This window comes from Heloderma suspectum, chromosome 1 (assembly GCF_057233095.1).
Source record: "Heloderma suspectum isolate Gila_16-S chromosome 1, 16-S_ref, whole genome shotgun sequence".
Lineage (NCBI taxonomy): Eukaryota > Metazoa > Chordata > Lepidosauria > Squamata > Helodermatidae > Heloderma > Heloderma suspectum.
In genome coordinates, this window is record NC_139458.1 from 120,092,256 (window position 1) to 120,103,412 (window position 11,157).

At 46.0% G+C, this 11,157-nt stretch overlaps 1 protein-coding gene across 1 annotated transcript; it reads right to left on the reverse strand.

The window, feature by feature from the left end:
* Window positions 1-815: 815 nt before the first annotated feature.
* Window positions 816-3,008, reverse strand: KCNJ11 (potassium inwardly rectifying channel subfamily J member 11). Its single transcript, XM_084855040.1, has one exon. The coding sequence runs from the start codon at window positions 2,859-2,861 to the stop codon at window positions 1,668-1,670; it is 1,194 nt and encodes a 397-aa protein (XP_084711166.1). The 5' UTR covers window positions 2,862-3,008; the 3' UTR covers window positions 816-1,667.
* Window positions 3,009-11,157: the final 8,149 nt, after the last annotated feature.

The following is an 11,157-nucleotide window of genomic DNA, read 5'->3' on the forward strand; positions in this document are numbered from 1 at the left end:
ACAATTCTGTAGTGGTGATAAATTATGAAATTAAGGGGGCAATCCTATGCATTTTTAGACAGGGAAAAGGCCTACAACTCCCACCATTCCCCAGCCAGTAAGGCTTAGGATTGCACCCTAAATTAGTTTAAATGTAAATACGGTTATCTTGGTTCAATTATAATTTATGGTGTGGTAAGTTGCTTATTAATAGTTATTAATAGTTATTTATTATGTATATATCAACAGCAATATACATTTATTTATGTCATTTACATTATGCCTTTCCTCCAAGGAACTCGAGACAGCATAAATGGCTCTCCCCTTGCTTTTATCCTCGCAACACCCTTGTGAGGTAGGTTAGGCTGAGAGGGTATGACTCATCCAAGGTCACCCAGTGAGCTTCACGGCTGAGTGGGATTTGAACTTGGGTTTCCCCAGTCCTAGTCCAATATTCCAACCGCTATACAATGCTGAGTCTTTTGTATTGTCTACTAAATAAAGAAAATGACTGCAACTTTATAGATAATGTCACGTGGCAGAGCTGTGAATTTAAATCTGATGTTCCAGTTCTGATGTTGATACTCATTAGCAGATAGTGTTTGAGTTAAAGGCTATGGAAAGTGTAAATATGCTGGTCACATCATAATATTTCTTTATCTGTTACATTAGGAATATGTTTCAGAAAATGTTTGTACAAAATTTCTATAATTTTCAAATGATATTCCCTTTTCCCTGCAAAGGGCTAAAAGGATCTTTGTCCTGGCTATGCCTCAAAAGGTGGTATAAAAATATTTTAAATAAATAAATAAATAAACAAACCAATTTTAGCTATTAAACTTTAATTAAGATGAAGGCTCTACTCCTGCATTTCAGTTACTATTAAAGAAAGAAAAAACTATCATACAAATTAAGTAGCAGGTGGCACTAATAAAAGTACTATAAAGCTTATAATTGTGTTATGGCAAGATCTGAGTGCATTATGTAGCAGGGTATAAATCCATTTAAGGAATTTAACCTTTCTTGTTTGCACCCCACATCTGCAACTGCTGGGATTCTTTAATATTTTCCATACCTTTCCCCTCACATTTGCTATAACAAATGAATTGGGGACATAACTGAACTTAATTTAATTACAAAATTCATGAGTGCCATGACACTATACATCTCTTAATTCACTTGCAATGAAAGAAACCATGCAATACTATTTATGGATTTAATAATCTTATTTAAGACATAAAGCACTGCAGTGTAAACAGGCACCCTTGTGTCTACAGTCTTTTATCATAAATATTAATAACTGTTTTGTTTTAATTATTAATGAACCTACTGAACCCCTTTCTGACTGGAACTGACTTGTTTGTATATCACAGTTTAAAATTCTGATCAGGTCTGTGCAATGCCAGAGCATAAATAATACAACCCAATACATAGAAAACGAGTTCTCAAGAAAAGGGAATCTTTCATCTTGGGTTGTTTATCCACCCCAAAGTGATTGTGCAAATAAATAAGAAAGTCAAAGAGAGATGATGCACACTCAGTTTTCCTTAGATGTCCTGAATCACACATTTGTCCTTGCCCCAAATAATAACTTACCTATATTGCAGAACCAACCTGAATAACAGAAATAGAGGACATCTCAGTGTACCTTTGTTGTGTTCAGATACAACAGCCTAATACAGGGCATGTCAGGACGGCTCATCTGCTATGCTAAACTTGGGCTTTAACCGAACGGATCTTTTCCTAAAGGTGGCCCTAGGTGACAAGGAGATGTTGTCCATGATGCTCCGGTCTTCCTCCAGTTGCCTGGCAGTGCATTCAGGCGTTGGCACCTTCACCGTGTTGCCAAACTTGGAGTAGTCCACTGAGTACTGCCCATCCTCTTCCGTCACAATCGGCACAAACCTTTGGCCCCAGAGGATCTCGTCGGCCAAGTAAGACGTCCTGGCTTGGGTGGTGATGCCAGTGGTTTCCACCACCCCTTCGAGGATAACTATAACTTCCAGGTCCTCGTGGTGGTGGAGATGGGCTGGGGCCATGTCGTACAGGGGGCTGTTCTTGTCTATGACATGGTAGATGATGAGCGGGGAGACCAGGAAGATGCTGTTGCCCCCCACCGGGTTCTCCATTTGGATCTCGATCTGGTTGAGGGGCACCACCTCCCCCTCCGGGCTGGTGGTCTTCTTCACCACTTGCATGCGGATGGTGGCGCTGATGATCATGCTCTTGCGCAAGTCGCCCACGCGCAGCATGAAGCACAACTTTCCCCCGCGCAGGGCGATCACGGCGTGCTTGCTGAAGATGAGCGTCTCGGCCCGCCGGTGCGCCTGGGCCGTCTTCATGAAGATGCAGCCCAGCATGATGGCGTTGATCACCAGCCCCACGATGTTCTGCACGATGAGGACGAGGATGGCGGCCGGGCACTCCTCGGTCATCATGCGGCCCCCGAAGCCGATGGTCACCTGCACCTCGATGGAGAAGAGGAACGCCGAGGTGAAGGAGTGCACCTCGGTCACGCAGGGAACGAAGCCCGCCGCCGCCTCGTCGGCCGGCAGGTGCAGCCGCTGGGCGTTGCGGTCCAGGTCGCCGTGGGCGAAGGCGATCAGCCACCACATCATGGCGAAGAGCAGCCAGCTGCACAGGAAGGACATGGTGAAGATGAGCAGCGTGTCGCGCCACTTGAGGTCCACCAGCGTGGTGAAGACGTCCTGCAGGAAGCGGCCCTGCTCGCGGATGTTCTTGTGCGCCACATTGCACGCGCCGTTCTTGCCCACGAAGCGGGCCCTCCTCTCCCGGGCGCGGAAGCGGGCTTGCTCGGGCACGTCCTCCGCCAGCCGGGTCAGCACGTATTCCTCCGGGATGATCCCCTTTCTGGACAGCATGGCTGGCCTGGGCTCCCGCCGCCGCCTCTGCCCTTACTGCCGCCGCCGCCGCCGCCGCCGCCGCCCCCCCGTCGCGGGGACGAGATCAGACCGAGCCATCACGCCGCCAGCCCCGCCGCCGCCTTCCCCTTGCCCGCGCCCCCTCCCCTCCCCTCCCCGCCCCGCCAGCGGCTGCAAGCCCGACCCGCTCTCCCCCACCTGCGCACGCCAATCACAGCCCTCTCCGGCTTTTGCGAGGCGGCGGCGGCGGGTTTTCGCGACACCCTCTTGCAGCCAGCCAGCCTGCGCCAGGGGATTATCCAACCGCGAGGCGCCGTCCCCCAAGGCAGGGATCGCCCGCGCCGCCGGCTCCGGAGAAGCCGCAGGCGGAGACACGTGCGGACGCCCGAGCGAGCCCAAGCGCCGCGGGCAGCAGGGGGCGCTGTCGCGCAAGGGAACCCCGGCACGGGTGACTCCCGCGCCGGCGGGGGGACGCGCGGCCGCCGGGCCGGGCCGGGCTGGCGGGGACAGGGCGCGACCCCGAGCCGCTGGCCGACGCTCTCCCGAAGGAGCGCGCCCAGAAGGCCTTCGCGGCCCGCTGCTGGGCGCGGGGAGGAATTAAGCATCAGCCCGCCCAGGGCTGGTAGGCTCCGACTCCCGGCGCCTGCTCGCACTGCCCCTCTGTTTTGTTTATCGCGTGACTAGCCGCCCGCCCCTATGCAGAACTGGGCGCGCCGAGCTCTGCGTGGGACAGGCTGTGTATGGGGCAGAGATGAGGGTCGGCGGCGCCGTCGGGCAGCACCTCAGCAGGGCCCGTCCGGGCTGGCTCCCGAGGAGCAGCCGCCCCAGCTGCCGGCAGGAGGGCCCCTGGGCGTTTTGGTTCCCACTCGGAAGGATCCCCCCCGCCTCGTTTCTCTGTGGGGGCATCGGCTCTCCGCCATCTCTTGCCCAGAGGCGACCGCAGGGCTCCTTCCAGTGCGGGCGAGCGGATGGCAGTTGCCACGAGCAGCCACCCTTGCTGGCTCACCTGGCCTCTCGCTCTCTGGCCTGCAGTGGGACTAGGGCCGCGTCAGAGACAGCTTATTCATTCACTTTTTAAGAAAATCTATATACCACCCTAATAGCTTCCAGGGCTGTTTACAAAAACGATATAAAAAGCAAATAAAACATAAGCAACATATTCAAAATGAATAGTTCATTAAAATACATTTCAAAGCCTGGGGGAATGAAAATTTATTTGCCCGGGACTAAAAAAAAAATTACAATGTTGGGGCCAGGCCAGGCTCTCTAAGGAGGGAATTCCACCAACAGGGCACTGCCACTGAGAAGGCGCTCTTTCTGGTCACCACCCACCTTACCTCGATATTGCCAGGTTGTGGTGGTTACCTAGTGGAGAGCCTCTGAAGATTACTTCACTTCACAGGTTGGTATGGGGGGCAAACCGAGGCTGGTCTTACCATTGGGCAGAGTGAGGAGGCAGCAGTGGCAGCCCCCTAAGCCATTCCCCTGGAGCTCCCTAGGACATTCCCATCTCTTGGAAGATAGAGCTGTGTGTGTACACAGCCTCCCCTGCCTAAACTAGCCTGCTGCCTTCAGGTGTGATGGAGGATGCAATACCACTGTCAGTGTTAAAGTAAGATTCAACTGCCAGTCCAGTTGGCTTCTGTGTGTGAAATGGAGGTGGGCACCATCATGTCCTCTGGCAGCAAAATACCTTGGCCTGGCCCTGTAGCAGGCATTTAGCTAACTGGGTTCAAAGCTGTATCAGGATTTAAAGGTAAGTATGAGCACCTTGTTGCACCAACCCCAAGAGAGCAGAAACACAGACCAATGGTCAAGAGGAGATGGTGGCATTTCTGCTCACTTACTGCTGGTACTCTCTTGATTTGGCTCAGAGGTGATGGCTCATTGTGCCGGTCTTTTGAGGTCTTTCTGGGCAGCCCAGTGGTTGGGATTGGGCTCATGCAGCCCAGAGACAACCTAAGTACTTTGTTGCCCAGAGAGAGAGAGAGAGAGAGAGAGAAATTGGGCCAGATTGCATGTAATCATAGTCCATGGGTTAAACAAAGCATGGGCTGTTGGTGAAGAGCAGGAGAGAGCAGGTGCACTGCCACCAGTGTGTCAGCCACTTCCACGTTTAATCAACAACCTACTATTGACCCTAAGCAACCCCATTGGTCTGGGTTCAGATGGCACATTCAACAACCTAAGCAGAGCCAATCCTAGGTTGAATAAAAGCAGAAGTGGTAGGCGGGCCAGAGAAAGTGTGTTGTCTTTCTCGCTTATGCACGACAACCCATGGGTTGTTTAAACCATGGATTGTCATTGTGCACCAGGTCAGTGCCTGTCAGTGAGCAATGATATCAGCTGGCCCTTGCCCACATCTCATTCTCAACTGACTCGAGTCCAGTTCTTCAGCTGCATGATGTGTTATTCTTAGTGAGCATGTATAAATACACCTGAGTACAAAGAAAACAAATTGTAAACAGTGTAGCCAGTGAAATACAAGTAGTCTCCAAGTGAAGCTCAAATGTTTACAAGGTAACCAAAGTAACCATTCATAACTGGTTACTGGTTACACAGCCTTCTGGTTACTGGTTACGCGTAATAACTGGTTACACAGCCTTCTTACTAGTGTTGCTGTGGTGGGAGAAAAACTTGCCTGCACTGATACTACTTTCCTAGTTTAGCAAATGTTACCATTCTAGTCTGGTAATTTAATATGCTCTCCATGATGCCTTTCTGCACATAAGGCCTAGATCAAGAGCTATCTCTCTTGCCACTGAATTATATGTATTAATCTTTGGTGTCCTTGAGCCGCTAACAGTGCATTTCTATATATGTCTACTCAGAAGTAGGTCCTATTAAATTCAGTGGGACTTACTCCCAGGTAAGTAGACATAGGATTAAGGGCCAAGACTTGGGCGTTGAGGCTTTTAAGCAATCATGCCCCCACTTTTATTTTTGTGCAGTGCTTAGTTACCTGAAGTGATTTATATACAACAAATTATTACTATTATAATTTTCTATGTAAGTAGGTAACTCAGCCTATTCTACTTTACTACATAATATGTATAAATATTTTTGAGAGCACTTTGAATTTACATTCAGCAAGTTATATTGCAAAAGGGACATGAGGCTATTTATTTTAAATGCCCTAAAATAGTAAACTCAGTGATTCAGGAGTAAAGCCATCTCCTGGGACAATTGACTGCCATCTTCTAGAAGAATGTGTATTATTTCAAATTGTTTTGCCTTGTAGAAATTGTACGGTTTGTTGGCTCTTGCGCACCAGTCATATCAATATTCTACTATATAATATAGCAGAGTTTGCTGACTCTCTGAACCGAACAATCATTAACACACCATTAACTTACATCAGTTTATTCATTTGTAAGTGCCTAGGTCTTGACAGGATTAATTGGTAGTATAATTTTCCTGGACTGCATATTTAACAATATTAAAGCATGAGGTAATCAGAGGGTGAGGTGAGGATGTATGTAACTGCTTTTATCTGCCGCTACCAAGAACCTGTAATCTTTTGTGGTGTTTTGTTGTATTGCTTTCAAACAGATCTTTTTTTTTTCTTTTTTACTGTGATCAGCACAAAGACATACATTTTAGCTCTGAAAATGATCAGCATGGTTGCTTCAGTTATTATACAGGGAGCAAGGACGGGGTCCTTGTATTTTGTTTATTGGTTCTTGAGGCCTCTCTGCACAGCTGGTTTTCAATGTGTGCAGCAATTACCAGTTTGCAGTGACATGACTTTCCTCAAGGTTGCACTTATATTTCATGGATATTGCAAAATTTTGTAGCTGGGAAACTGTAATACCCCCCCCACACACACACACACACACTTCAGAATGCAATTCATTCATGTAGTGCCAGGCCCAACATATATTTGTTCCCTGAATCTATTGCTGAAAGTGTGTGCATATCTTCACCTTCCAGGTCATTACTATGAGTCATTTTACTTTCAAGAAGCCCATTATAGGATGGAAACCATGTGTAATATCTGCATTTGCCCTCATATGACTAAGATGTACCCTAAAGTGGCTATGATGAAAGGTAGTTCTGCTTTTCTTCCCTTTATATTCTTCCCTTTGCCTTCACATTTGTAGTACCCTGTCCCCACTTATACATATGCTGGAGACAATAATCAACCTTACATATTTTATATGTTTTATTTTCACTGCTACAGTTCTTACTGTGATCAGAGCAGTACTGGGGTGAGGGTATCATTGTTCCTTGCCCAGGTAGATGAGTTATGCCCGGTGGAGGCTTTGGGGGCATTTCTCAGTCTTAGAGGGACCTACCTGGCCCTTTGTTTTGTCACAGGGACTCTTCCCCCTTGACCAAATACCAATTTTGGATTATCATGAGCCTGGCCTTGAAGGGTCTTGGACTTGGGACATTTACATTTTTCACACATTCATTACACATTGGGGCAGCGTCTCGCTCAGACTCAGTCAGTATGCCAACATACAGTGGTTGGGCAGATGGGGCATGTGATGGGAGCACTGCTCATTCACACTATTCCAGCAAGGTTTGGTTCATATACCCCCATAGGTTTTGGTGTTGCACTTGGGGGGAATGATTTGGGTTCATTGAAGGGCAAGGCCTTTATCTTGCAGACTTTGGCTGACCTCAGTTTTATCTGGCATCATTGGCTGGGAGTTGTTATTATGTGGTCATGTTTATTGCCTCAGTTGGCATGGAGAGATAGTCTTGGTCCTCGGGTCCTTCACAAGGCCTGTAAGAAGGTGAATAGGGAAATAGGAAATTCCTTAGCTAAACAGGGTGATGGGATTATTGGGCATCTGGAGATTTCTCATGCGTGGAGGGAGCTCTATAGGTAGGATGGAGTCCATTTGTCAGATTTGGGCAATGATTTGTTTTTGTCCGATCTATGAAGGGGTTTGCTGGAAATAATCCTGCACAGGTGTGTGTGTGTGTGTGTGCGGGGGGGGGGGGGTGACTAAGCAGAGGCTTGTCATCTTCCCATGGCAGGTTTGTGCGGGCACCTTGGGTAGGGAATAGGGCTGGTGAGCATTCAGAGGCACTGTTTCTGGTGCCTGGCAGACTGGAAGCATGATCCCCTCTGTGCTTCTCCTGCCTTGCATTGGATAGGCGGTTGCTTCCGAGTTCGGAGGTGGCTGCCTATCCCCATAGGATTGTGCCCTAAGTTACAGAATTACAGTATCAGATAAAATTGCAGCATCGGGCTGTAGCTGTATTTAATAAGTTGAAAATGAAGGGAGAAAAATTAGGCCATATCAACTGACTACAAATATTATTCCACAGTCTGAACAGTTCCAAATGGTGCTGCACATTATCCCTCTTATTTATCTTGGTGTTTATAAACTAGTCAATGTACAATATATTAAAACATATAAAAACAATTTGTAATATATTTTCTGCCATATATCTATTTATTTACACTATCCAGATTTGAAAAGCAAACATTATTTATTTAAAATTTTAAGCCATCTTTAAGGGACACCCCCCCCCCCCGGGGTGTTTACTGCTATTATTGAAGTCAGGAAAAGAGGCGAAGCATCAGCAGTTTATCTGATTTAGTTCGCAGTCCTTTTGATGGAGTCCTCAGTGCTCAGAAGCTCCTGAACTTGGAAGCTTCCGAGTTCCCTATGCCCTGCCAAGCTGAAGCTGTCAAGGTAGCAGGAGCAGCAGAGGTGCCTCCCTTCCCTCAGTCTTAAGCAATTTCCACTAGATGCACTTTTTAGCCTGTTTAGTGAGGATGCTTTGGAAGGGGAGGGAAGGAAGCTGAAGGAAGCTCAGGATAATTTGAATCCTGGCCACGACAGTCTCCTCCCCTCCCTGCCCACTGGAATGGCCCCCTTTCCCCCTCTCCAAGGTTGATTTTCCAACCTCAAAGGGCTGTACAGGGGGCAGGGAGGGGCAGATCTCCAACTCCCCCTTCCACAGTTGAAGCACTGTCTCTAAACTTGAAGCGGGGGATCTGAACTATCGCATGGTCCCTGGAACGTTCTCCCAGGGACCATAGGCTTGCTCTGCAATCCTGTACCCACTCACCCACGAGTAAGCCCTATTGAACTCATCCTATACTGAGTAGACATGAATAAGATGGCGCTGTTAGTTGAGCAACATGGCTCAATTCCCTGACCCATCACACTCTTTATAAAGCTACATTCCACACCAACCACTTTTTCAGCATGGTTCAATGTAAGTGTACAAGATCACTCCAGAATTAGTGGTTTGTGGCTTGTAGCCTAAATAACAAATCAATTGTCATTCTTGCTCTGTTATTCTCAATCCCTTTCCTAATACTCCTAAACACTGATTTTGCTCTTTCCACAAAAACTTTACCTCAGTGTGCTGTATTAGAGAAAAAGGCCAATGCAATATTACGGTTTAGCAAAGGGACTGAAAATGAAGCAGCATAACACAATGCCATTATATAAATCTTTGACTGAGTCACATTTAGAGTACTGTGTACAGTTCTGACCAAGAAAGGGGGAGATGACAACTTGGAATTGTGCAGTTGGAAAGCAAGGTGTGTATAATGAATGGAATATGGGTATATTGGAAAAGACTGTAATAATGAAAGAGAAGGGGAGAGCCTTCTATCCAGATCAATAGTAGAAAAGTTTGTATCTATTTATGAAGTACAAACTTTTAATCAGAAAACACTTGGAGGTGAAGCACTAAAGAATGGGTGATGAATGACAAGGTGGAGTGAAGACTGCCATATCACCTTGCAGATAGGGTGGCCATGTGTCCTTTACAGAGAGCAGTCCTCTGTTTGAAGGGCTGTCAGAAGACAGTCCTTTATTTGCAGTGAGTGTTTCTACACCAGCCTAAGATTCTGCACTCAAAACAGGGCTTTCTGCTTCTGTTTTAAATGCAGGATCATGACGGACTCACTCATGTGCTTCCTTCCCTTCCTTTCCCCCATCCTTTACCCCCTTATCTGAGTCTTCTATATGTTTCATTATACAGCCGCTAGATGGTGCTGTGGTCTACCTCCTTATTGCAGGTTTTCCTCTTTTCACGAGGGAACTCAAGCACTGTAATTTGATAGCTCATTATCTCCGATCTTGTAAAAAAACAGAATAAAGGTCATTTAGTGCGGGAGATGCCTGGAGGTTGACAATGTCATCTAAAGGACCCACAAACTTCCATGAATGACCAATCTCAATAACAGGATAAAAGCTCCATGTGAATAAGCCCAGTGTCCTGTATTTTAAGGGCTGTCCAGTTCACATCTATTTTAAAGATAATGTGTTTGATACAGACTATGTTAGTTAAACTTAGGTCCCATTGAAATCAATCAAACAATTTAGTCATGACTTAGGTTCCACTGATGTCAATGGCACTTACATTTAACTAACTTAGTCTGGATCTAATTCAAAGAACCATAAAAATAGGGAGCAGAGACTGACGTCACCCATCAACATTTAGCACCTGGACAGCAGACTGAGTCACAGATACACATCACCTGATCCCAGTCTTTCCCACTGTGGTGGGACGTATTGTATTTTTCTTTACATTATAGTAATTATTTCCAAATTTGCATCTATACCTACCAACTTACATGTGCAAATTTCATGGAAATCACTGTCCTTTTGGGGGGGCATGTAGTTCCTTTTTATTTTTTTTACAATGCATAGGTGGCTACCCTAGTTGCGGGACTACTGGTAGTAGATTGTGTAAAAACCTCATTAGGAACTGGATCACATCCCTACTTATAATCAGAGCCTGCACTGTTAATAGTAAATATAGTTAGTTGCTCAAATTTGTTGTATATCATGGCTGCCTGTCCATAGTATGTTTTTCTTTATATTTATATTTAATAGTTCAAGGTATTAGTCTTGATGCATGAAGGTGCTAATGACTTAGGGCCTATATGATTTTAATAATGTTTTCATCTTAACATTATTGTCTGTTATCCATTCAACCTATGCTACATATCTGTATGACTACCATGTAAGGAGGTATTCTTGATTACTCTACAGTTATGCAATTTCTTCTCTTTGGGGACTCACCTTCCTGTTGGATTAGCTTTTACTGATTAGGGATAAGCCAACGATGTCCTAATGTGGGTCTGGTTAACTGTAATTTTAACTCTGAAATCTGATGGGGCCTTTATTTAAATGCCTCATAGTTTAAACTTGATTTTATCATTTTACTTTTTAAAGTTGTTTGATCAATATGATACTTTGGAATAAATCAGGGAGGAATGCAGATTAAAATAAACAATAAAAAACAAACCATAATTACTAACGAGGAAGTCTACTCCTTGAAAAATTAATAGACAAAGGTGATGTATAAA